Here is a 27,984-nt window from a genome sequence, read left to right on the forward strand (position 1 = left end):
ACGGTAGTGAAACCAATTAGTTTTTATTTCTTTTTTGTTTGGTTTTGTGACCCCTTTAAAGCCTGTATTTTGGCCCGTTCTAAGCCCGTAACCCGGCCCGTTTGAAGCCCGCAACCCGTCATCCAATACCAAGGGCCAGGCTTGGGCTTCCTAAAATTCATTTAGGCCAGGACAGGCCCGTTAAAATCAAAGCCCGCGGTCTCGGTCCTGGGCTCCCAAGACCGCGGGCCGGGGTTATGCACACTTTACCCCTAATATGCACACTCTTTGGATAAATTTTTTAGGAGTGTAGAATTTAAGTTCTTAAATGAAGTGATTTCCCATTAAATCGACGACGTTTTTGGTCGCTTAGCGCACACGTCGAACTCGAATCAGATCAGAAGTTCATTCGTTGATTTCAACTGGTAAAAGGGCTTTTTAACAAGAAAAAAATCAAACATCAACCACCGAAGAAGTCCCTAGTCCACAGAAGAAAGAGATCGATAATTATTGGTTGAAGTTTTTCTCAGCATCCAAACACACTGCTAAAGTTAAATTTCTCTGTCAAATGGAATATAACACGGTGAAGTCGCCAGAAGAAGAAAGAATGTTAGTAACAGAGGATGCACCACCGCAGCAGCCGCCGCCGCCGCCGCCGCCAAAGGAAAGCGGCGTTGGAGGATGGGGCGGTTGGGGTTTCTCCCCTTTCTCAGTTCTTTCAGATCTTCAAAAGGCCGCTACTGTTGCTGCTGAAGAGATCTCTCGCAATGTAAATTCTACTTTATAATAATATGTTTCTTACCATGGCATTTGATATATATATATATATATTTTGTTGTTATTATCGTGTAATTTTTCTTTTGCAATTATGGTTCGTTGATCTGTGGAGACAATGTATGATAATGAAAAGGGGTTTAAATTTAATTTCATCGATTTTTCCATTTTCTAGGACATCAGGATATAAAATGACGGGAATCGACTAAGCTAAATGCCACTTTAGGCTAGTTATAAAATTTTCAAGAAAACAGAATAACATAAAGGATGAGATTCATAATTTAAGAGTAGTGATTTTACAGAATTTTACAGTTCGATATATATATATATATATATATATATATATTTATTAATTTATTTTATTTTTAAAATTTTCCAATCAAAGGGGGAGTTATTTGGGTCAAGAGTAGTAATTTTACTGGAGTTTTATATTTGCAAAATCTTGAATTTCTATATCTATCTTCTTGGTTTTGGTTTCCTAGTAAGTGGTTCAACTACTAATTAACTCTAATGGCCTTTGAATTATGCTTATAATGAATTTATGGCATTTTGATACAAACCTATTGAGTATTTTTCTGGCTCTTCTGCTAATACCTATCTGGGAAAAAATGGGCCTTAATGGCCGATGCATGAAGCACGATCAATTGTAGTTCTTGCGAACTGGGAAAAAAACTTCTTGGCTGGCTGGCACCGTTCATCCCATATTTATAGACATTTAGGGCTATGTAGACTAATATTATTATTATAACAAGTTAATTTGAACTCGTTGAAGGTGACTACATATTTAGTCCATATAAACTCTCATGAAGGTTGCTCTGGACCATTGTCTAGTTGCTTAATGTACTATCTAAAACCTTTCATTTTCTCTTTCTTTTATAAAACCACATTGAGGAACGTCATGTCATGGCAGTATGGGTTGCATGTAAATATTACAATTTCCTATTTTATAATACATCAAAATATTTGGATCTGCATTAATACCATTGCGTCGCTTTATCTACCTTTCAGAAGAATTTATGCGTAGCAATTGTTTTTCTGTGAAAGTTTTGTCTAATTTTATTACCTAATAGGGCTTGCACAGAGTTGGCGACTTTACGTTGGAGGTATTTTAGATGCCACGATAGAATTTGTCCTAGTACCCAGGTAGATTGCTTTCCAAACACATGCACATACTAATATCAATATATGTGTGCATATATATGCATGGGAAAAAGTACCAGCATTGATTCTGAGTGCCAAATAGAACTAACAGGCACACTGTTTGATTACATGCATCATGGTAATCTCTTTTGTCATTGAATTAGAAATTAATTTACGGGGTTCATCATTCAAGCAATCTTAACATATGCATGAACAAATGATTGAACTTTTGGTAAATATATTCTTTTGCAGCATCTTTTTGTGATTGCCTTGCTTTATAACCTGAGGCTATTGGTTCCAATCACTGAATTATTTTTGCCGAAAAATTAGGGTCGGTTTTCCACATTTCATCTTGAGCTTTATGTCTACTTTTTGTGATCATGTGTGTTCTTTAAGCTACTTTTGTGCTTTTGTACCTGAATTTTGTCATTGTACAACATAGAATGGTTAAGTCCCTCCTTCCATTTGACTCTTGGAATGACAAGCCATGCATATTAAGTTCCTTTTTGTAGATTATTACTATCTACATATATGAGAACTGTAGAAAAAGTTTGGATTTGCTGGATTGGTACTTGTTGGATATGTCAGGGGAAACATTGTTTGGTGTGGAAATTGAGATACATGCCAGTTATCACTAGGTTAGAAATGTTATCAAATCTTACTCTGTGTTTTACTTCATTAATTGCCTCATGAGATGATGGAAGCACATGACATTACCTAGCAACATGGTTCTTGATTTTCCAAATATTATATTCTCAATGTTTAGTGATGCACTGCTTATTGCCCTAGATGGATCATTACAATCTTATTGAGTTGTTGTTTCATGGATGCAGGCTGTTGAGGTTGCCAAGACTGCAGCTAAGAGCATTGCAGATGTTCAGAATGGGGTTGAAGACTCAGAATCTTCTAAGGAGGATAGCATGGAAGAATCTGCAACTGAAGGAGCTAATGAAGATGAGAGTGACCAGCGGCGTAAGGCTGCTTTGGAGAAACTGGAAAAAGCTAGTGAGGAGTCATTTCTTGGCCAGGTGAGTCATAATATAGGCATTCAAATTTATTGTTTATGTAATTGATATTTGGAGGTGTATTGTGTTGTTGCTACATAACTTGCTTATGCTTGTCTGTTGTTTAATCATAAAGTTACATAGTTTCTTTAACATATATCTTGCAGATCAGTATCATCAGTTTGCTTGTGTACAATGTGAAGCATGCATCTTCCAATTTTTACCCCCCCCCCCCCTCCTCTCTCTCTCTCTATATATATATATATGATTTGCTTACCTTCTTTCTGGAGACATTGTTACCCTGTGTTTGTCCCGTCTGTCAATCCAGAATGTTGGGAGGGGTGAGCTGGGTGCAACCCTAATGTATCTCTATGTTGGCTACAAACTTTGTCTTTCTGTCTGGCTGTTTGTCTGTGATGTAGATCATATAACACTTTGATACCAACCACTGATATAGATAAGCTCTGATACTAGCATATCGACAAATACAGAGTCGAAGATGCTTAAATACTAGACTGATGTAGAACCAACCAATTGGCGCAGGAGAAAAGTGCTCTGGGACGAACATAAGAAGACGGGACGTGGTTAGAAAAAAAGGTGATGAAAAAACAGACTAATGAGATACGCTATATAGAATATAGAGTGGATAAAGAAAAATGGAGGGGGAAGAGCACAGGGGAGAGATTCTAAAATCTCAATTATATTTAATAATCAATTTTTTATTTTTATTTTGGTTATTGGGTTGGGCAAGTTTGAGCTGATTCAGTCGGTAGTATAGGCTGTTCGGTGTATGCTAGAACTTAGTACTGTTTAGGAGTTGGGCTGAAATGTCAGACTGGCTGTCTGATTCAAACTGAAAAACTGATTGATTCTGTTGGTCAAATTTGGATTTGGGTGAATTGGACCAGGCTAAAAGGGGTGAATGTAGGATGGGCTGTTGGCTTAGATCTGTGTTAAAGTTTTGGTTGGTAAGCTGTATGGCTTGGATATGGATTTTAATTTGAATTAATGTAAACTGAATTTGGGCCTGGGTTATAAAAATAGCCCTTTGTTCCTCCTTTCAACTTCATGATTAATATAGGAGAAGTCCAAGGGTTCCTTTGAGTAATGACAATCGGTCAAATCAAATGTGGGAACAAGAGCAGCGACAACTGATGATGACAAATGACGACAAAGCCATGAGGATGAGAGGTTGGCGAGAAGACGAACGGCGACTGTGGACGAGCAGCCAATGGACTGTGGTGGTTCTCTGGCAGTTAGCTTTTACAATTGTGGTGAAGGAGACTGCTTACCACAGTGTGATGGTGGTGGTTTTGGTTTTATGTTGCCGTTGTGGCTGAGATGGGTTGAGAGTTTTTGGGTTTCTTAGGGTTGTTTTGTCTGTGGTGGTGTTTGGAGGAGATGAAAGCTGCTTGTTGCATTGTTGATAATGACCTGCAAGGCTTGGCGTTGTGTTGTGCTATTGGGTATGGAGGGGTGTTCTCAGAAAAGGGTGGAGGCCTTTTTTATGGGTTTAGGGCTGACATATTTTGGCAGTGAGGAAAAATTGATTGAAGATTGTTGGGGTGCATAATAGGTGATGGTGGGGGCTGGGCAATTGAAGGGTAATTTATGATGGACTGTTGATTGATTTAAAACCGAAGCAGTAACTAATATTTGCTTGGATGAAATTGCTCTGATCAGGATTGTTTTGCTCTGACATGTATGGACTCTGACAGATATGGCAGATCAAACGTTTACTCTATATCATTTCGCTCCGATACCAAACTATTGATTAATTTAAAACCGAAGCAGTAACTAATATTTGCTTGGATGAAATTGCTCTGATCAGGATTGTTTTGCTCTGACATGTATGGGCTCTGACAGATATGGCAGATCAAACGTTTGCTCTAGATCATTTCGCTCCGGTACCAAACTAGTGTAGGATGTATAGTTTTCTGATACCAACGTACTATCTGATGTAGAATCAAAGATGCTCTGGTATCAAACTGATGTAGAACCAATCAATTGGCATAGCTCAGAAATGCTTTGCTTCCAAGTTAATGCAGGACCAGGAAGAAAGTAGGGAATGGGAATAAGAAGATTAGATGAAGATAGTGAAAAGAGGGAGAAAATAGTCGAAAGGGATGTGAAAATAAATGGAAAAGATATGCTAGACAGACTAATGGGAAGAGAAAGTAAGAACAACGGAGGGAGAATAGCACATGAGAGAGTATTCTAAAGCCATGATAAGCTGAATGTTATGGTCCCATAAGAGTCCTTCCTTTTTTTTTTTTGATAAGTAAAGATGTATTAAAAAGCGTTCAAAAGGGGAACGCATTCCTCATAAATAACACAAGACCTAAAAGGGCCTCTAAACTCTCAAAGAGTCCATAAAATCAACAATCTCATCCATAGATTTGCAATTCCTTCCAAAAACCCAACAAAAAAGAGTATTAATAATGGAAAACTTCAACATGCCAATAGGGGTCTCATTTCCTTCAAAAGATCACCTATTTCTTTCAAGCCATAAGCACCACCAGACGTATAAAGGCTCACCCTCGAGAAGTCACGAGCTTGGGCCCCCACTATATAACCTCTCCGAGCCTTTGCCAAACCTCTGGAAGACCTGGGCATAACCATTGGATCCCAAACAAAGTCAGCATCATAACCCAACTGTCCCAAGCTATACTGTTAATTGGTGCTGCCTTTGTAAACGAGATGGTGAGACAGTGGATCATATACTCCTGCATTGTCCAGTGGTTCACGACTGTTGGAATCTTATACTCGGCTTATTTGGTATGCTTTGGGTAATGCCCCGATCTTCTAAGGGACTGATTAATGCATGGAGGGGATGTCGTGTGAGAAGCAGTGTACGCGATTATTGGAGGATAGTTCCACATTGCGTGTGGTGGTACATTTGGAAGGAGAGGAATAGTAGAATGTTCGAAGGGAAGGAGTCGTCCATGGCGACGTTGAAACTTCATATTATTCGCTCTTTTTTTAGTTATGTGAAGAGGAGTTCTTGCTCCTCTTCTGATGACTTAATCATTTTTTTGGATTCTTTGGGTCCTTAGATCCTAGTTCCACTTTTGTATAAGGGACGCATTCCCCTTTTGAACGCCTTTTATTCAATTATTACTTATCAAAAAAAAAAAAAAAAAAAAATACTGTCTCAAGCTATAAGGCAATGCAAAAGAAGATGATCAACAGTTTCCTCATTTCTCAAACACATGCAACGACAATTGACTACAACCTGTCTCCTCCTATTCAGATCATCTTGAGTCAAAATCTTCCCCAGAACAGATGCCCAAGCAAAGGAGGCCACCTTGAGAGGAGCCTTAGAATGCCAAATAGCCTTCCATGGGAATGCATCCCCTGGAACCTCCGTGAGACACCCAAAGATAGACCGAACGTCAAAGCGACCTTGGGAAGCAGGAATCCACACCACAACAATTGACTACAACCTGTCTCCTCCTATTCAGATTATGTTGAGTCAAAATCTTCATAGCCTTCCACGGGAACGCATCCCCTGGAACCTCTGTGAGACACCCAAAGAAAGACCGAACGTCAAAGCGACCTTGGGAAGCAGGAATCCTCACCACAGAATCAGGAACTCTGTCCACAATCTCCTGGCGATACAACATAAGAGTCTTTATAGAGGCATAATCAGGTGAAAAAACCTAATAAACTGTAAAATGAGAAAATACAGGAATAATTCCAAGATAACCCGAAACATTGAACATGCTAAAATAATAAAATAAATATTTAACAGTAATTATGCAAAATCTCTAATCTATTTATCCTTACTTTTCCTCGGCCAGGCTTGGCCTGAATAGCAGAGCAAGTACAAGTATTAGTAGCATAACAAAAATGCGTTCCTCGTTGCATGTGTTCCTAAGAAAAGGAATTTGTCTACTTATCAAAAAAAAAGAAAAGAAAAAGAATTTGTCCATTTTTCAGGGTCTCAAAGGGACGTGGAAACACATAAGATGAAAATATTCTCGTTATGAACTGAGCAGGGCTAGTGTTTTTACAAAAAAATCTCTATCCAACCTTGTTGCAAGAGATCTTTTCTCAAGTCTGAACCGACTGATATTGAAGAATCAGCAGATGAGTTGTGGTTAGGAGGGGTGAGCATTCAAAAATATTTTTATTAAATTATGAAAAAAGGATATTTTTATTGACCAATCAGAATTATCTCCCAGGATGTATAATTGCCTCAAATGGTCCAATATGTATACATTACCCTAGTAGTTGTGAATCATATGCGGTTCAGGCTTGCGGTTGAGTTCGATCACTCTCTCCAAACACAGACAGACACACACTCCCACTTACTCCTCTGAGTTAAGATGTGGGCACTAGTGCAGCCTTATGTTACTTGCCTTTTTTTTCTTTCTAATTCCTTCTTTAGGATCACATAATTTACATTAGTAATTGTTTTTTGTTAGAGTTTCTCTTGGTAACATACTGCACCATGCTGGTCACGGAGCGCATATGATTTTAATTATACTTTTTTTGCTTGAGTTGCTTTACTGCATTGAAACATTTTGACTTGTTTATTTATTATAGCACGAGTTAACTGTTGATTCCTGAATTAGCAGTTAATTTTTCTGTTTTCTGCAATTGTGGCAGAGTTATTGATGTGTTAATATGTGCAGGGTTTGAAGGTGATTGACAATTCTGTGGAAAATTTTGCTTCAGGAGCATGGCAGGCACTAGGAAGTGCATGGAGAGGGGGTTCTAATTTGGTTCACAAGTATGTCTGCATTGCAGCTTTACTTTCCAAGATTTACTCTATTGACCATTCATTTTGCTCGCATCATTTATATAATAAATTTGAAGAGGGTATTTCTGTTGTGTTTTGAATAAGAATTAAGTTTGTACTTGTTGAGAGTCGTTAATTCCATTTTCCCGTGAGCTCATGATTGTTGTGAAAGGTAAAGTTATAATAGTGAGGATAAAGACATGAAAGATCAACTTGAGAAGAATATTTTTATATTAGAGTTCTTGGAGTTCTGTATCTTCACCGATGAGGATTTATTTTAGTGTTAAGCTTTACTTCAAGAAATAAAGAATTCCATCTTAGAAAAAACATTGCAGTTGCAAAGTGCAAAGTTCAAAACCTAAATTGTAAATTTTTTTAGGATGAGATAGATGTAATTTTTAAATCTAGATAGTGGTTACTCATTACTTCTCTTCTAACAACTTGTTTCAAACTTGTATAACTCTTAATTTTGTGTTCGAGAAGAAAGAAATGTCCTTTAATCTGAAACAAACACATAGAGACTCCGAGAATCTAAGAAAATAAATTAAGACACTATGAAAATTATGTTGGTAATCACGTTTGTTGGTTCATGTTGACAAATTATGATGAAACCTTTGAGCTGTATGAACTTGTAGAAACCTCACGTTAGCGTATGTACTGTGGCTTTGGGTCCTAAAGTGAAGTTCTCTATTTGTATAAAATACAATTTAAATTTGTGTTTCAATTTCTCTCGAAATAACTATATTTTCAATTTCTATTTTGGCCTTCCATTTAAAAAGATCTGTTCTACCACCTGTTGGTACCTAGGAAGCACGGACATGCCTAAAAGTGCAAAGAATCCGTGACACGCGATGGACATGCCTCGACACGTGTCGGACACACCAAAAAAATGTGTCCGAATATTTTATTTTTTCTTGAATATTCGGACACGCCTTGGACACGCATCCAACACACCATGGATATGTGTCCGACACACGTGTCCCATTCTTGGGGATTTTAAAGAAAGTTTTAGAAACAATGTTGAGTCGAAGTATAAATATTAGGAGTTGTTTAATAACTTTTAGCAATGTGATGGTAATTACATAATTACTTAAAAGTTGTTGTTTTATCAAACAATTTTATATTAAAACAATTAGATATTTATCCTTATATTTTAGTTCAAGGTTTGAACTCTTGCACGATCATCTTTGACTCTCTTGTTCTCCCACCAACCAAGCTTCGCTACCGGTGGATGGTCTCTCTATCTCTCTTCTCTTTTCTTTCTTCTTCTTCTTCATCCTCCTATTTTCTTTCTTCTTCTTGTTCTTCACAAATCCTAGATACTTCTTTTTTTCCTTTCACAACAAATTTCTTTTTGCGTTTCTTTTTCCCTTTTCCTCTATTCCCCATGAACTTTTTTCTCTTCTATGGATTCTTACGTTTAATTTTAACTAAGGACTAATTCTTATTCTAACAAAACCCTAATCCTCTCTTTTTATTTTTTTTTTTAATTTATTTATTTATTTATTTTTTTCCCCTCTTTCTTAACCCTCTTTCTATCATTCTTTCTTTTTCCCAGCAAAACACAATTTTTTTCCTTTCATTATGAGGTTTTACAAACTAATATTACTCTTAATTTCTTAAAGTATGACATCATATATATAAAATATATATTTATTATTGCCATGTCCCCGCCGTTTCCGTGTCCTAATTTTTCTGGATTTGCCGTGTTGCCGTATCCTTGTCATGTCTTGTCGTGTCGTATCGTATCCGTATCCCGCATCCGTTGCCGTGCTTCTTAGGTTGGTACTAAACTCTTCTTATTTGTGTTACATGGACTGTAGTATCAGGTTTGTCTTAGGTGCAGGATTTTTCTATTCTCCTTTTTGTTTTTTTGATAAGCAAATATATTGTAATGTTTATGAGCTAGGAAGCACGGACACTCCAAAATGGGCGAAGAATCCTTGTCCGACACGTGTCGGACAAACCAAAAAACGTGTTTGGAATTTTTATTTTTTTTAATTTTCGGACACGTCTCAGACACTCAGCGGACACGCGTCCGCCACGCCAGGGGTGTTTGTACGACACGCATGTCTTATTTTTGGGGGTCTAAAAGATAATTTTTGGAAGAAAATTGGGTTAAAGTATAAATATGTGAAGTTATTTAACAACTTTTACTCACTTATGTGGTCAGTACATAATAATTTTAAACTTATAAGGTTAATATGCAATTTTAGACAAAACAAATAGATATTTAAGGCCAGGCATTACACTATTACAGTAGATGAGTTACGATTTGTGTACTTTTTTCATTATGAGGTTGATGAAAAATAGTAACACTCAGTAATTTTTAAAGCACTACATCACATATATATATAATAAATATATATACTATTCATTGTGTCCCTGCCATGTCTTAATTTTTTTGGATTTGCCGTGTCACCGTGTCCGTGTCGTGTCGTATCCGTGTCCGTGCTTCTTAGTTTACGAGTGTCAGAGGGGGTGCAACTGCTTATGTGTGCAAACACATTAGTATATAAGAGCATGCTAGGCTTCTTCTGTAGAACTTAAATCACCAAAAAATATACAAAGCAGTAATGAGTGTGGGGTAGTACTATCCAGAGGATTATTATTATTATTATTTTTTCAATCTATGAATTGACAACTCCATATCCTCAAATGTGCATCTATTCCACTCCATCATGTGATTGTCTGTATGCCAATCTTGGCTAACACCTACCCCCGGGGCAACCTCCTGTTTAACATCTCATAAGATACCCTATGGGGGTAGGCATCATCTATTAGTTCCCGTACAAGGAGAATAAGCTTATTTAAGGACCCATCCTAGCAAACCAACAATTGACCCCCATATGTATACAATGCCTTCTCTCCTCCCCATCGTTTGCACTGTAGATTAAGTCAAGTTTTTTGACTAGGAGGCGATCGCTGCAGTATTGGTTCCCTACCCCCCATTCAACTGGCAGCCATCAATGACCGCCGCCTTGTATAGATTGGTTTTCGTTAAAACTATAAATTTCTCTTCCATTTTCTTATGCTCATTTTCCACTCAAAATGGTTACTGGACAGGAGTGGATGGTAGTCCCTTTGTCCCTTTGCATACACCAATCCCTTTGCATACACCAATTAGAGATTATTTTGTGCTTTGCTTTCCAGGTTATCCAAAGTCAAGATTGCCTTTAAGGTAACAGACTAGAAAAAAAGGACACCTTAGATGCATCTTAGCTTTCCAAATGGCTTTCCAAGAAAACCCATTGTTGACTCTGCTACAGTACGCTCTATAGAATGACGAGCTTTAAACATTCTGTGCTTGTCAGGAATCCATCTCTGAAATTTCCTATCTACTCAACCATTGAGTATAGGTGCCCACAAATCCTTGGGCCCAGTGACACTGCTGAAATTATTAAAATGTTCATCTTTTCAAAATCTCTGAATTAGGTTTTTGAAGTTTCTGTAATAAAGCTGCTTGTATATTATGAGATTTTACTCATTTGCCATATGTTTCCTATAGATAAATGTTATGACAAATGCCGCAAACCAAGAAACAAATGCCGTGAACCAAGAACAAATCAAGAATGAAGCAAAAAAGTAAAAATGCCACACACAAAGAACACAAAGATTTATGTGGGTCGGCATAAAGGCTGCATCCATGGTGAAGATCTGGCGAAATATTTCACTATACGAAAATCAGGAGATTACGAGTTTCAGCCCCCAAACCTTATCTCTCTCTCTTTTTCCTGTGGTTTTCAGTGCTCTTGTGTCCCGCTTCAAATCCTAAACGGCATTTTATAATGGGCTACGAAAGAGTCCTAAACAAGGTCCAAGACCCGCAAGAGAAAAATGGGTCAAAAAATTTGTTGGGTTTTGCCCAAACGATAAAGATTAAAAAGGTATATTATGGAACATATAGCTTTATTTAAGTGAGGAATGAATTTTTCATTTTCTCGGTTGGATGGTATAAATTTTGTTTTTTATTTTTTCTTCTTCTGATGGGTGTTTCAGTATCAATATAAATTATCTGTGTAGCTTAACTGGTAAGGACGAGTACCTCTAGCAGTTTGTTATATTGTTGACTGGAATGATGCCGTATCTCGGTCATTAATTTGGTTGGTTGAGAAGCAAACATAAAACCTTAGTACAGATTGATCATTTCATTATCATCATTATAATCCTTGCCTTTGTCCCATATGAATAAGGTGGGCCACATGAATTCTCTTTTTTTCACTCTTTCCTATTATATACCATGTCTCCTCTAATATATAATTTAAAAAAATCATTTTTAATTACTTCATTCCGTGCAAGTTTTTGTTGGCCTCTTTGATCATTTCAGGAAGTTAAATACAAGTTAAATTTGTTCTGTTTTGATTCACACATTCATATGAACTCCATGGTTATCTGTTAGTATCGTTGTCTTGAATAGTTTGTACCTGCTACTCATTTTCAATCTATATTTACACCGACTCTGAGCTCCATTGTATGTAATATCTGCTCTGGTCCAAGAGATTTGCATTATGTATTTCATACAATTAGTGGCTGGAATGTATGTAAGATGATTTTCCAATCAGTTGCTGTTCAGGTCCATGTTTTTTTGCTTTAGTCAATTCTTTCTGTGCTCCACAAGATATGCAAATTTGCCTGCTAATCATTACAATTTTGTATCTTTTATCTTAAGGCTTGAGCATTCTGCTACAAACCTCGCTGAATCTATTCAGCAAGGTGGTCTACCTGCGACAGCTGGTTCTGCTGCACCATCCTTATTAGAGGTTTGCATGACACTCGTGATATTGCTTTTTAATCTTTGTATGGTTGCTTATTTCTCTGCCTTTGTTTTACAGACTGGAAAAGCTTTTACTGCAAAGGGAATGCAAGTGCTTGAGCTTGTAGGTAAGGAGACCATGGATCTTCTGATCACAGAAACTGGTATCGAAGTAGAGAAGAATCAAAAGGAATCCGAAGAACATGTTGATGAAGATCAGTTGTTTGACGAAGTGACGTTTGATAGGTGTTTCTACATATATGGTGGTCCAGAACAGTTGGAGGTCAACTTTTTCTCCTTGGTTCAATTTTTTTTTTTTTTTAATGCGTTGCTGGTTCAAATGGCAATTTATTGAAGCTGTTAACTTGTATTGAATTTCAGGAACTGGAGGCATTATCCAACCATTATGCACTGTTATTCAACCGAAGAAAAGTGAAGCTATCATCTGAACAGAAGTCTTTTTATGACGGAAAGCTTAAACAGGTCCAGCAAATTTTCAGTTTGAGTTCTGAAATTGATGTAAGTTGCACAGAGTCTGAAAAAGGAAAGAAAATCGAGACTATAGCTGAGGGCAGCACTGATGAGATAAAGAATTTACATGATTTAAGTGTCAGTAAGGCTGCTGAAATGGCTGCAGGGTAATACTGATTCATATAATCTTATATATAACTATTTGCTAATTTTATTTTTTACCTTCAACTGGGAACTTTTCAGCTACTCTAAGTTGGTGCAACATGTGCTTTATTTGTGGTGGGGAAGGTGTTGGGGGTAGAAAATGCGGGTGTTGAATAGGTATCATTTAGGAAACATCACAGAGAACAGATAAATAAAATATAGAGCAGGAGACTCATAATTTTTTATGTGGAAAACACTAGATAAAAAAAAAAAAAAACCAACAAAATTTATAATCTCAGGCTAACCATTCCACTATGAAAAGAAACAAGTAGAACTTTGATTCTTTGACATGGACTTATACCTGACACTTGACGAGACATGGAACCTACAAGCCACATAAAACACCCATAATAGAACATTTCAAAAAAGTGTCAGTCATACATCTGAAATTAAGAATTTGATCTTTAAATATTTTACATGTCAAAGATTTATTAGACACATTTTTCAGAGTGTCGAAGAAGTGTTGACGTCTGATACATTTTTGGCACAACTCCTTATAAGTATCTATGGTTATTTTTTTAGGAATCCTATATATTTGGAGAGGCTTTCACTTTAGTTAATTCCAATTTGTACCCTGTGAATGGTTATTTTATTTTCTTTAACTTTCTGTTGACGACACTCTCTCATATATGTGCTTGTGTATACATTAATCTTTTTGTGCTATGGAGGTTAACCAATATAAGTGACATTTCCATAACACTTCTTCAGGGAAAATGAAAATTACATGAAAGCTCAGTTAGATGTTGATTTTAAAAGTTCAGTAAGGTGATGATTTTAGAAGTAATAATTGGTTGAATGTCAAAAGCTTATGGAGAAATTTTGTATGACAAATTTTATCTTCTTAAACGCAAATCTGCTGGTTTATTGTCTAAAGTGGGTTAGAGTGTTTTTAGATCAGGTCAATCTCAAAGTGTATAATTTAAAAAGTTTGTTTTTGAATGATTGAGTGTATGTTTAAAGGGATTGTTGCCTGTAATGAGAAAGTCTGAGTTAAATTTCGCTAATGGTAATGCTAATAGTAGTTTGTAAAATAATGAAAATAAATTAAATTATCTTACAATTTTGGATTTTGAGTATAAAGTTGACCAACATTTGAAAGTTCCTTTCCAAATGAAATGGCCATTGAGTGAAGCGAGGAGAACTATTAAGTTTGACCAAGCGAATTGGTCGTACACTTCAATGCTACTACCATTTCATGTTGGATTTAATATGGTTAATATAGGATGCTTTGAAGAAATGGTTTGAAATATATAATAATTGAGAATCTCCCTAGTCTTGTTAGGAGATTTTTGAGGTGATAATCGGTGCTTTTGCAACACTGAAGGATGGTGTATCACTTGTTGCCTCAAGGTGGGATGCATGAGTTCACTTACTAAATGAAATAAAGTGGTGCCTGAATTTCGTGAGACATGAGCATACTTTTTATATATAATAATGATAACGACTCTTTGAATTTTAATACTTGTAAAATCTAAAACAATGAATACAGACAGTGACTTATTTTTCATCTTTGATTGTGGCAAAAACCGACAAATTAACAAATTTTCTAGAATAAATGGTTAGCTATATGTGTTCCTCAATGGTTAAAATACACTGAATAAATTAATAATTTGTAAGTACTTGGCTAATGAGGCTTAACCTCTCTTATTGGTGTAAGCCTCATGCGATGTGTGGTTGTATTATTTTATGCCCTAAAACATATGGCAAACAATATGGAGCCAGTGGCACTTCACTGTTATGGACAAGGGCATTTTCGTGGTGGTTCACCTTGAGTTGTGCGTTCACACTTATGCTTCAAATGCCCTTTGAAATCACCGATTTTAACATATCTTGGTAGTGAGTTCTCTTTCATGAATGCAATTCATCTATCTGGAGGCAGATGGAGAGACAGCTTACTGGTTGTGCTTATCACACACTCTCTCTCTCTAATTCTAAAATAAGAATGGACCAAATCTTGAGAGTTGAGTGTTTGTCGAAGGGTAATTTTGGTGGTGGTTGTTTATCATCTTGGTAAGATTCCGGGGCTGTGGATTTTACTCCAAACTTCTGATGGAAATTTTGATTTTGAATAGTCTGAATTGAAAGAACGAAACCCATGATGTTTTATTCTCTCTTAATCTATCCTGGACATTGTCAACAGAAGCTTGGATATGTACCACAGTACCACTGTCCATTTCATAATATATGTTACTTTCAATGCTTGATTTATTGCAGCTTCACGAATGCTTTAGCAGGACTAAATGCAAATGACATAATTCAAAGAACTGCAGGGAGATTAGATTCTCTTCATTCAGAAGGGGTTCATGTAAGCTGATATTTTGATTTTTGTTGAAAATCATTTGATACCCTGATTTCAGTGTTAACAGTGGGTTTATAATTGATGTAATTGACATAAAGTTTATGCATGTTTATGCAGAGGCTTTCAGAGATGTGCTGTTTTGCTGTGTCTCAGCTTCTGATGCTTGGAAAATCCATCATATCCAGTGCAAACAAAGTTCAGGATGAAGATGTTGATGAAGATATGTTGAATATTGTTTGGCCTGAAGATTCTATTGAAAAAGCTAAGATAATCAGAACGAAGGCACAATCAATGACTGGGAATGTGGAAGCAGTCTCCAACAGTTTTATCACTGGTATGACTGTCTAGGCTTTCTTCTCCTTGGTTGTAATCCACTTCGTTTTAATTTGATCGATTGAAATGCTTTTTGCTTATGTTAAAAATATCTTCACCTTGGCTTATATTATATATGTGGATGGTGGCATAGCACATCGTTGTAAATCAAGTAGTTGTCCGAAATGGTGGGAACTGATTCCAAAAATCTGTATGATTTTGTGGGTGGCTCATATATCTTCTACTGTTTTCATTATGGTTAAGTAAATGATCAGTAATTAATTAGCCCTCCTTAGGATGGTGAAAATTTTAAAGCTTCTTCTTTCTTGCAATTATATTTTTGTTTCGTAGAATGCATAGATTTAGATCAGTGGCTGTTGCTTGTGAAGTAGTGAAAGTTTGGACTACGAAGTGTGAAAATACGGGTTTGAGTCTAAGTGAAGGCAGTTTATGCAAATAATTTAAATGGTGGGTCTATATTAATTTCATTTCTCCCAATGTCGTTCATTAATGGGGATAATAATACTGGGTAGTGATTGTGGATGCATGGACTTAGATAGGAAACCAAATAACTATGATTTTGGAATGCTATGAGAAATGCCATTAATATTTTTCTTTGTGGTGGCTTTTTTCTTGTGATCCGTCCTTTTTTTTTTTTGGTTCCCCATTGCCCCGTACCGGCTGCGACAACTTCCAGTCATTTTAGTGTTGCGATTTCTTGAAACGGCATAATGATTTGTTTGTGACTTCAGTCTATAGTTTTGAAAATTGGAATGATACTAAGTACTATTCTTGCATCTTGGCACGTAAGGAGGAACTTTCTCCTTACCGCTTATGTATGTGTCATGATCTCATTTGACCACGTGTTCTTTTATAACATTAAAAAGTAAATAAAAAAGGAAAGAAATAAAACCGTTTTATTTAGATGGGTCTAACTGAAACCAAATCTACTAATTTTGTCCTATCATATCATGACACGGCAGCTGTAAGGAGGTTTGTCCTCATGCATTGGGGGGCAAGTATTGTTCATGTACTAATGTATTTTACCTTGTTGCTGCATCAACCACTTGAAGAAAAGTGTGCATGAATGAAGCATGGAATACTTTTTGTATTGATGTGCCAATCATTTGTTACTCTGATTATTGTCTACACCAATTCACTTACCTATTAATTGAGAGTCCCTAAATTTAGGAGATGGAGTGATGGAGATCAGGATGGGACTCGAATGCGTGCGCTGCAACTGGGTCTAACTTGTGCATGGAGAGGGGGCAAGGAAAGATATATTTAGGATTGCCAATATCTTTAAATATTATATTTACGAGTTAATTTTATTTTTGTTATATATATATATATATATATATATATTAGCAATGATTTCTGTAGCTCAATAAGATTTAGGTTGACAAATTTTGCAGAAAAAATCTGGAATCTGCAACTTGTGTCTTTGATTCCTAGTTTAGTTAGAAATTTCAAGAGTTTATGTTAGTCGTTACCAATGCTCATGGTTGAAGATTGAATTGAAGTTGCATACAAGGGTAATCACATAATCTTCTATACCAAGGGTAGAAAAGTAATTTAACACTTGCATGTACTCACCAAACAAGGGCTCCATGTGTGCATGCATTAGGGTTTCTCAAATTTCATGATTTGATTGGATTTGATTTATAAATTCTCTTTTGATGTGCAAAGTGTTTGTGGAAACTTTCTTTTTGAAATTTTCTCTTTAAGAACTGCAGTGGACTTCAACCGATCGAGCTATCGATCAAGGGCCACTTGAGTTGTATCGTCCGATCAACCATCTCCTCAATTGATCGTGCCATGCGGAATTTTGTTTCCTCTTTTAATTAAAACACTATAAACTCTACTCTCTGTATATCTCTAATTTACTTATATAAACAATACTCCTAGGCAGAATATAATATACTGAGCAACAAAGAATACGTATCTAGAACATATACACGGCAAATCTGTGAGTTCTAGAGTGCATCACATTTTTATTTTCATTTATCGTTTTCAGTATTGCTGAGCGATTTTCATAGTATGTTTTTGAGTTCATTTGAAGTGTTTTAACACCATTATCAATCGAAGAGTTTGACTTGGATGACTAGTGGCTAATACTAATTCCTAGTGCGAGAAATAGATTTGTGAGGAGCGAAGTCTGTTGACTCGAGGATCGCTGCCTTGGAGACTCAAGGAGATTTTGGTGGATCGATTATGATTTAAATGTTAATTTCTGTTACATTTGTTTAAATTCAAAAAGTAGGTAAAATTAACAAATCCAACCAACAAGACCTATTCACCCCCCTCTAGCTCTAGATAAGGGCCTTGCGCAACTCAACTCTCTATTAGAGTCGCAGGTTCCGATCCTACAAACTTTTGATCCCTTTTAATTTGTAACTAGTGTTAGGTTTGCCTATAAATAAGGTGTTATGTAGTAGGGCACATAACTTTTGATGGTTATTGACTATTAATGAGAGATTACACAGATTTGCTTTCCCATCTTCTTTTCCTCTCTCATTCTGCATCGATTCTGGTATCAGACTAGCCTTATAGGTCTTGCATCAAATTGGTATTGGAGCGAAAGATCCAAATTCAGAGCAAAAGTTCCAAACAACCATTGTTCATTGTATTTTCTTCAACCCAAACTCTCTCTTCATAGCCAAAGGCCGAATCACCTTGTACGACAACCACTGTTTTCTCGTCGGATCCAAACAAACCCACTAAGTCACTATTTATCCTCTTTGTCTCCACCTAACCACAACCGAAAACCTCACACAATCCATCCCTATTTTCGATGCACATAAATCATATAAATAATCAAAGGACAACTTTGACTCAACTCTAGACTCAAACAATACAAAGCATTTCACCATATATGTATGTAAAACATGTAAACTAAAACTATAAGATTTTATTTATAATAAAATGTCAAATGCAAAGATAAATTGGCTTGAAGGGCACACTCAATCCCACCCGCAAGAACTATTCAGTACACTTCTACCTAGTATAAATGAAAATAATGTGGAAATTCAAATACTATTGTAGCAAGTACATGACAACTGTGTGCTTGCACTTCAACCTAACATCTGTTAGTTGACTGAGGAGAGCAGTTTGATTATATCTTCAGATTAAGAAACTTCAAATGGTGAATTGTTACCTCTTGAAGTGTATGAAAATAATAAAGATTGCATGAAAAATTGAGTTGAAGAGAGAACACTTGATGTGAGCCTACTGATTCTAAGTTCATGTTGGATGCATTCGTTGGGATCAGTACTGCTTTAATTCTTCGGGGGAGAGTTTTTCTCAGTCGGAGAGATTGATGGTGATCAAGATCAAGATGTGACCCTTGCGTATGAGCCACACATGAGTTTAACCCAAGGAAATATAGATTTTAGGGTTTTATATATTTTTTAGGAGTTATAATATTTAGGATTTATTTTTGTTTTCAGTATTGATATATTTTTGGCAGTGTTTCCTTTTAATTAGTAATTAGGGTTAGGTTTGCCTCTAAATAAAGACTTATGTAGTAGGGCACATAACTTTTGATGCTTATTGCCTATTGATTACAGAAAATTATACAGATATTCTTCTCCCTCTATTTCTTCTTCTCTGTGCTTGTTAGGATTATTAGGATTCTTGTAATTTGTTGGCAAATTTCGTAGGGCAAACATTACAATGAATTGTTTGGCAAATGGTCCAACATCTTCTAAAAAGGTCAAATATGTCATCTTCTCAAGTCCGAGGTAAAAAAGGTAAAAATCATACTTGATATCATCTATCACCATCTATGTTCATGCATACATAATTTACATGCATACATATTAGATTATCTTTATTTTTCTATTAAGCATTCATACATACTCTTTTGAGTGTTTTACTTTGTTTACTTATCCATGAGAAGTTCTGTGTGAGAGTCCATCTTGTGAGATTAGAGCGCATATACAAAGATAATAACTGCATATCTATTGTGTTGGGTATGAAGATTTGGTGTCTTGTTAAGTCTGGAGGTTAACTAGAGTTCATAGGGTTGAACGGATCTGGTTGTAATCTCTTTTTTCATTGTGGATTGCTTGGCCGGACCAAGTTCTGTGGTTCTTTGACTTACCGTTGGGGTAAGATCTTCCCCAAAAAATCTGGGCATCAACATGACCATTAAGGGTATTGAATGTATTTCGGTCAATAGGCAAGCAAGCATGTGAAAACACGCTTGGCCAACACAAAAAATTGTGCAAACACCGCGTATAAAACACAACCGTCTTCAACCTTTCAAACGACACTATTTTTCAAACCAGTCAGTCATTGTTGAACCAGTGAGCTTACTAATCTCATTAATGGCTGCCTATTTCACATATAAAACATGAAAAAAATACCTACTCCTTCACTTTTCAACCTACACTTTATTTTTTTCCTGTCATCAGCAGTGTCTGGCAGGCGCCATGAAGGATCCGACTCATATCCAGTTTCTGTGTCGTGTCATGTCTACAAGGACATTTCGGCCTGCACCGGCAAGTCCAGGTAACACAGGATGATGGATTGAATTAGTCAAAGTTGGTTGAACGGAAGGATAAATATTTGACTAGCACATGTGACCTTTATTATTTAAGTTTCACATGAAATTAAAATTATGGATCACTAGCGGTTTGCACGTGTCTTCATATTCATGCACAATTGGACCTTAAAAATTATGGATCTTCATGGACGTTTGCGGTTGACCTCTTGATAGCTTTTTTCCTTGTGGTTCAGAACAATATTATTATGCTAATTTAACTTTTAAGGTTAGCTTATTGTAACTGATTGTTTTTTGGTTATGTTGATGATATAATTCTCTCAACGGAATGGAGAAAAAAGAAATGATCCAGTTGGGAAAATGTTAAGATTGATGTAGTTGGGAAAATGTTATGTTTGTTCTTGATGTTGTAGATGATTATGGTTCACATGCATGCATGCTATATTTCATATAAAAATAATGGTGTACATCGTGCACACACGAATGTGCAAACGTGCACATAGTGCTGCGGCCTTGCCTAGTCTGTGATTATGTCTTGTGTTCGAATGAGAAACTTGTTCCTTTAGTTAGTTTGTTCTGGGTTCACAAGTAATGAATGGAACTGTGTCAAGTACTAGATTGTGGTAATTCTAGATACACAGGCAATTACTTTGTTTGAACATTCATCTTAAATTATCCATGAGTAGGGAAAATTTTCAAGTGATAATTAATGGTTAGAATGTTAAATACTTCTTGCTAAATATGCTTCATGCTTGCAGGAATCCTATGTTGTGATATTGACCTGAAGTAGATATTTTTAGCCTTGTAGTATTTGTAGTTTTATCTTGTTCTTGTGAATTTAGCTATATTCGACATAATGAATTAAAAAAAAAAAAAAAAAGGTTCTAGCAATTGGATTGTTAGCATGCACTTTTATTTATAGACCGCGGAGGCTGAAAAAATTTAGGTGTGAAAAGAGTTCAGTTAGATTTAGAAACTGCCTTCTGCAGAATTTGATCTATCAAGTCCAGACCTAGTCAATTGATCCTTTGATCAATCGAACTCCCAGTGTCAGTTTTTTTTTCGTTTTTCTAGTTGGTACTCACACACACTTGTCTCTTCTGAGATTTGAACCCCTGACCTCCCTTTGAGAAGTAAGAGGCTGATACCGCTAGGCCACTGGTCCGTTGGTAACTCCCAGTGTTAGTTTTAATAGGATTTGACTTTCCAAAGACGTATTATGTAATTCTAAAACACGTATTTTTATGGATCAAAACATAAAAGTTAAAAATACTAACATGTTTAACAATTTGAATGAATGTGTATGCACCCTAAATTAGTGAGTGCACATTAGTGAGAGTTGAATTCACCTTTTTGCTCTTGTTGAAGTTTTGAATTCTCCGATTTGTTCTTTACAGAGGTAACTCAACTAATGTACCTAACTTTTAAAAAGTTAACAACTAAAACTAAAAATTATGGACTCCATGTTGTACGAAATTTGCCAACTGAAGTCCTACTGACCTAGCATTCCTAGCATGGATAATACCGACTGTCTAGAAACTTAATTACCTTAAACAGGCAACTGTTTTTGTTTTTGGGATTATCATTATGCAATTATTATATACTGTTTTTGTTAATTTATTTTTTTATTTTTTATTTTTTTCTATAATTATAAATGCAGGGAGGTTTATATGACATCAAAAGATATTTTAGTTGATGGTCTTGGTTTCAATCTATCGTTCAGGAATATCCGATGTAGCTGAAGCTTACCTAGCAGCCATAAAAGGTGCTACTGCTGATTCTGATGAAGTTCTTCAACAGAAGTCAATCCAGGAAAAAGCCGGTGCCTTCTCTGAAAATCTTCGCACTGATCGGACTACAGCTGTGGGCAAAATTCAGGATGGGCTGCAATATTTGTCTTATGTAGTTCTTTCGACCTCGATGCCTGCTGCTTGAGAGACCTTGAGAAATTCTCAAGTTCTCTATCTGTAAATAGTTGCATTCTAAGATGGGAGTTTAACCCTAATGTCGGTCCAAACTCTGCTCTATTACTGTGTTTGGACTCTTCCAATAAATGGAAGAAACACGAGCCTCTTCTTAATCTCTGCTGTTGGTGGGAAAATACATATACCTTTCTTAAACTTTGTAACACACTTTTTTCACGATCTTTTCTTTTCTTTTCTTTGGAGTTAATAGACTTGTCATGCATTATAAAGGGCGATTCTGTGGGGGTATTTGTGTATTTTCAACTCCTAGACTCTGTAAGATGGTGATCAGATTATTCATGTTGAAACAAACACCATACACTCCCTATTTTCCAAAAACTAGATTCTTTTTTGGAACTCTTTTAATTTCATAAACTAAAAAATGAAACAAACATTATACAGTCCCTACTTTCCAAAAATCAGACTCTTTTGTGGAACTCTTTTAATTTTATAAATTAAAAAATGTAGAGATTTACAATTTTTTTTTTTTTTTTTAGGCAAGAAGTGATGTTAAATTAATATATATAAAGAGACGATACTTTCAGATTCACGGGAGATATTAATTCACTTTGTCGACACAATTACATAAAAAAAAAAAAAAAAAAAAAAATTGAAATCCAAGAAGACACAATATTGTGTCTTGTTTTTTCAGAAAGTACAATTATATATATATATTGAAAGTATGAAGTCAGCACTACCTACTCTACCATTAATCACATTTGAAAACGAGTAATCCAAATAAATATTTTACAAAATGTTATTTTTTTTATTTCTATTTCTTCTAGAAACCTAATTTTAAATCTCTAGTCAAAATAATAACATAAAAATAATGATTTACCCATCAATCACTGCCCCATTAGATTTATTTATATATTTCTATTTTCCACTATTGGCTCATTAGATTACATCACTAAAAAGCTTGATAGGCCATATAAAAAATTCAACTGGAAGTGATGATGATGATCTTAGAATTAGAGAAGAAAAAGATGGAGGAAACTAGGAAGAAGCAGTTGATGATGTCACTGATGATATCCTCCATTTTCATCTCTATTTTCTTCCCATTTGGAAATGCAGCAAACTTTGTCCTAATTCATGGGTCTTGCCATGGTGGCTGGTCTTGGTACAAGCTTGTTGCACTTATAAGATCATCGTCATCAGCAACAGGAGGAGACCACCACCACAAGGTCACAGCCCTTGATTTGGCGGCGTCCGGGATTGACCCGAAACAGGTGGATGATATCCCATCAATTTCTGATTACTTTAAGCCCCTCAGGGACTTCATGGTTGCTCTTCCTCTGCATGAGAGAGTGATCATGGTAGGACATAGCTTCGGTGGTTTGGCTATTTCTCAAGCCATGGAGACTTTTCCTCACAAAATTTCGGTGGCCGTGTTTGTCGCTGCCTTGATGCCTGGGCCCACTCTCAACATTTCTACCCTCAATCAAGAGGTACGTAAATTTTATATTTGAATAGTAATGATTTTGGATTCCGAAAATTTCAACTTATTTATTTATTTTTATTTTTTATTGGAAGTTAAAAGCAATTACTCACACACTCTACCTCCACCGAGGTTCGAACTCCCGACCTCCCTTTTGGGAAGGAAGGGGTGATATCGCTGGGCCAATTAGTCATTTTATGTTATTTATGTTAGTGGGATATATCTAACATCATTAGAGGTGGACAAATAATTCGCGAATTCGATCATTAGGGGTGGGCAAATAATTCGCGAATTCGATCCGGTCAAATCGGATCTATGCGGATCGGATCGGATTGCTACACGCATTGATCGGTGACGGATTAAAAAAAATTTGAATCCGTAACTCACGGATTGGATCACGAATTGGATTGTTAAAAATTCGATCCTATTAGTAAGTCCGATCCATGATATTTATATATATATATTATCATTTAATGAATTCTAAAAATATATTAGTTAATGATCATTTAAACATAATATGAATTTAAATGTTTTGAGAGAAACACCTACAATATAGGTAGCAAAGCTTTGATGTCAAAGTCAATTAGGAGAAAATGTATTACCATCCTTTATACTATAGTGGTAAAATAACTTAAAAATTACTGTCTCATTTTGTTGGTTTTCTTTAGTTATTATATAGGAAGTATGGATACTTCTATGAGGGCGACGTACTCTTATCAAATACGTGTTGGATATCGATACTCCTCAGATACTCGCGGATACGTGTCCGATACTTTTTAAACGTATCCATAATTTAAACTATATATTTTAATTTCTAACATGCATCCGATACTTTTTAAATACTTTGACTACATATGTAATACTTGTTAAAACTTCATAACACATTTTTTACAAGTTTTAAACATTAAAATGTAACTATTCCAACAATAGTTTCATACTAGAAGTGTTAAGAAAAGTTCAAATTTTATTAAGTAATGACTAGGTCCGCTTGTTTCACGTATCATATCATGCTTCCTAGTTTATTATGGAATTAGAGTTCAATTTCTTGATTATAATTCTTTTTTCATCTTTTTAATTTTTTGGATAAATTACACACCCCCCCCCCTAAGGTTAGGTCTTATCTCACTTAGATATGAAGATTTTGGTTTTAACTTTTACTCGAGTGATTATGTATTTCACTTACACCCCAAATGTCAGTTTTTGATGATGTCAGAGTACTTTTAGGTATAAAATGACTATGCTTCCCTTTTGACTTTGTATTGACTTTGTTTCATATATAAAATGATTTAATTACCCCCAACGCCCATTTGAAATGACCAAAATGTTCTATAATTTAATCCCCAAATCAAAAATTGAACAGTGTATTTGGAGAGACCAAATCACCATCGGTTATGGAGTTTTGGCGGTTGTGGTTGTGGGGGTAGGGATGTTGGTGGTGGTTTTGTTGTGTAGATGTGGTGGTTAGTTGTTGCAGTGGTTGTGGGTGAAGATGGTGATGGTTGACTTTCGGTGGGCTTTGTTGCGTTAAGTGGGCGTGATGTTATCATGACATTAGTAATATCTTTGACATCATTTGGGGGTGGGCAAATAATCGACGAATTCGATCCGATTCTTTATTAGTAATATTTCTGACATCATTAGGGGTGGACAAATAATTCGCGAATCCGATTGGATTGATATTATCATGACATTAGTAATATCTTTGACATCATTTGGGGGTGGGCAAATAATCGACGAATTCGATCCGATTCTTTATTAGTAATATTTCTGACATCATTAGGGGTGGACAAATAATTCGAGAATCTGATTGGATCCAATCCAATCGGATCGAATTACTACATGCACGGATCGGTGACGAATTAAAAAAAAAAAAAAAATTGAATCCGTAACTTAAGGATCGGATCACGGATTGGATTGTTAAAAATCTGATCCTATTCGTGAGTCCAATCCATGATATATATATATATATATATATATATATATATATATATATATATATATATATATTCAAAGAATGAATGAATTTAATTAGTTAATTATCATTTAATGAATTCTAAGAATGTATTAGTTAATGATCATTTAACCATAATATGAAGTTAAATTTTTTGAGAGAAACGCTTACAATGTAGGTAGCAAAGCTTTGATATCAAACTCAATTAGAAGAAAATGTATCACCATCCTTTATACTGTAGTGGCAAAATAATTTAAAAATTACTGTCTCATTTTGCTGGTTTTCTCTAACTATTATCTAGGAAGTACGGATACTTCTACGAGGGCGACGTACCCGTATTGGATACGTGTCGAATACCGATACTCCTCGGATACTCGCGGATACGTGTCCGATACTTCTTAACCGTATTCATAATTTTAAACTATATATTTTAATTTCTAACACGCATTCGATACTTTTTAAATATTTCGACTACATATTTAGTACTTATCAATATACATATGAGTTACAGTTTTCAAAGGACACTTAATTTGGGACGGAAGAAGTAATAATAAAAAAGACAATGAATTCTTGAAAGTACATATATTTAAAAAATTGGTTTGTGGTCCGACCAAAATTAGTTGGGAAAGGACAACAAAAGTACTGCCCCTTAATTTTCTTTTTTCACTAATGATCTGTTTTTTATTAAAGTCATTCAGGAGACAAACTTCTCTACTAGATAGCCATTACACGTATGGCAACGGAAAAAACAACCCTCCAAAAGCTTTCATTTTTGGTCCTCAATACCTAGCAGCAGATGTTTATCAACTCAGCCCAACTGAGGTGAGTATAACTATATGCATTACAACCAACATAATGCACGTCTTCATAAAATTATAAATACACACACACACACACACACACACCTAGCAGCAGATGTTTATCAACTCAGCCCAACTGAGGTGAGTATAAATATATGCATTACAACCAACATAATGCACGTCTTCATAAAATTATAAACACACACAGAGGGACGGATCCGTGAAGGGCTCAGTTGGGGGTATCCGCCCCACTAAAATTTTTTATTATTGCAAATTACATCCCTAAATTTATATTTTTTTACATTTATACTTATGAAATTATGAAAAAACCCTTTTATATAAATTTGTCCTCCATATGAATTCCTAAATCCGTCCCTGCACCCATATAAAATTTTCATCTTATACGTCATTTTGATAAGTGGATGATGTGACCCTTTTGTGCATTGACGATCACATTGGGATTTAAGTTAGAGTTCTTCTCTGATACCAATTTGGCGCACTTGTAACAGGATTTGGGTTTGGCAACTATACTGATGAGACCGCTACGTTTGTACACTGAAGAGGACATGTCAAAGGAGCTCCGATTATCGAGTAAGAAGTATGGGTCGGTTAGGCGAGTGTTCATCTTGTCCGATAAAGATAGGGTGGGAAAGAAGGATTTTCAACGGTGGATGATAAAGAAAAATCCTCCCGATGAAGTGAAAGAGGTCGCTTGTTCCGATCATATGGTCATGATGTCTAAGCCAGCTGAGCTTTGGGCTCTTCTTCAGGACATTGCAGAAAAGTATTCTTGATTATTAACATAGTGTTTGATTCTTACGGATAAATAAATCTTGTAATACAAACTCTTTGATTTCGAAATCAATACATGGGAAGAAATAGCAATCGATCTGTAATTAAAGATTATTGTAATCAAAAGTTCAAAACTTAATGACATTTTAGTAAGTTAGATTAATTATGATGCATGAGATGAGATTGGTGAGCTTTTCTCATTTAAGAATATGATTAATTTTACTAACATCCCCTCAGGTTTGGCTAAATATCAAGTCTCAAAAATTTATGATAAACAGATCCATTTTGCAACCCTTTAGTTCGATAGAAACTAAATGGTTAGTTTGACAAATTCAAAGGGTGATTAAGTCATTTTACATCGTGTTAGAACTGTTCAACTAAAGGTTGGAGTGTTAGTGAAAAACGAAGCAAAAGTTTGTGATTTGAGTGATAATTATTTTCGAAAGATATTTGAAGGTGATATTTTGCCAAATCTGAGGGGGTGTTAGTGAAATTAACTCTTAAGAATAAGTGTTATCATACATTGTAAGTACTTTTTGGCAAATTTCAAAGGACAAACCCTTTGGTCATAGCAGAAAATACAAAACAACAAAAATTAGGATTACTTTTTTGGTAAATTTTTATAGGACTTTTAGTTACATGATTTCAATTCTCGGGCGTAGTGTATTTGATCAAAAACCAAAATCTCAATTGATAATATTTTAATTGAATACAATTACAACTGTCTTTGATGGGTTTGCATATTTTGAAAGCGCTGCATAATTAGCCTCATTAACTATGACACTAAATATAACTTTTTCTATATATACAACCAAGTTATTATTCATTAATTGATCTCCCATTCAATTA

The 27,984-nt window shown here is 35.6% G+C and overlaps 2 protein-coding genes across 4 annotated transcripts; both read left to right on the forward strand.

Moving 5' to 3' along the window:
* The first annotated feature begins 330 nt into the window (after positions 1 to 330).
* Positions 331 to 22,418, forward strand: LOC132300738 (uncharacterized). Of its 3 annotated transcripts, none has more exons than XM_059797954.1 (10): positions 331 to 748; positions 1,824 to 1,896; positions 2,727 to 2,921; positions 7,538 to 7,635; positions 12,314 to 12,404; positions 12,477 to 12,680; positions 12,779 to 13,035; positions 15,287 to 15,377; positions 15,489 to 15,705; positions 21,851 to 21,989. In XM_059797954.1, the coding sequence occupies exons 1-10, from the start codon at positions 603 to 605 to the stop codon at positions 21,862 to 21,864; spliced, it is 1,386 nt and encodes a 461-aa protein (XP_059653937.1). In that variant the 5' UTR covers positions 331 to 602; the 3' UTR covers positions 21,865 to 21,989. The 3 variants fall into 3 exon arrangements, with proteins under 3 accessions (XP_059653937.1, XP_059653935.1, XP_059653936.1); XM_059797952.1 differs by having other exon boundaries at positions 336 to 748; positions 21,914 to 22,418; XM_059797953.1 differs by lacking the exon at positions 1,824 to 1,896 and having other exon boundaries at positions 338 to 748; positions 21,914 to 22,418.
* A 135-nt stretch (positions 22,419 to 22,553) lies between these two features.
* Positions 22,554 to 27,269, forward strand: LOC132300739 (methyl jasmonate esterase 1-like). Its single transcript, XM_059797955.1, has 4 exons — positions 22,554 to 23,606; positions 23,829 to 23,830; positions 26,234 to 26,365; positions 26,853 to 27,269. Exons 1-4 carry the CDS (start codon positions 23,108 to 23,110, stop codon positions 27,135 to 27,137), a joined length of 918 nt encoding a protein of 305 aa, XP_059653938.1. The 5' UTR covers positions 22,554 to 23,107; the 3' UTR covers positions 27,138 to 27,269.
* The last annotated feature ends 715 nt before the right edge of the window (positions 27,270 to 27,984 follow it).

This window comes from Cornus florida, unplaced genomic scaffold, assembly GCF_030987335.1.
Source record: "Cornus florida cultivar Cherokee Brave unplaced genomic scaffold, ASM3098733v1 CherokeeBrave_3.0.0_Hap2_Chr03, whole genome shotgun sequence".
Classification (NCBI taxonomy): domain Eukaryota; kingdom Viridiplantae; phylum Streptophyta; class Magnoliopsida; order Cornales; family Cornaceae; genus Cornus; species Cornus florida.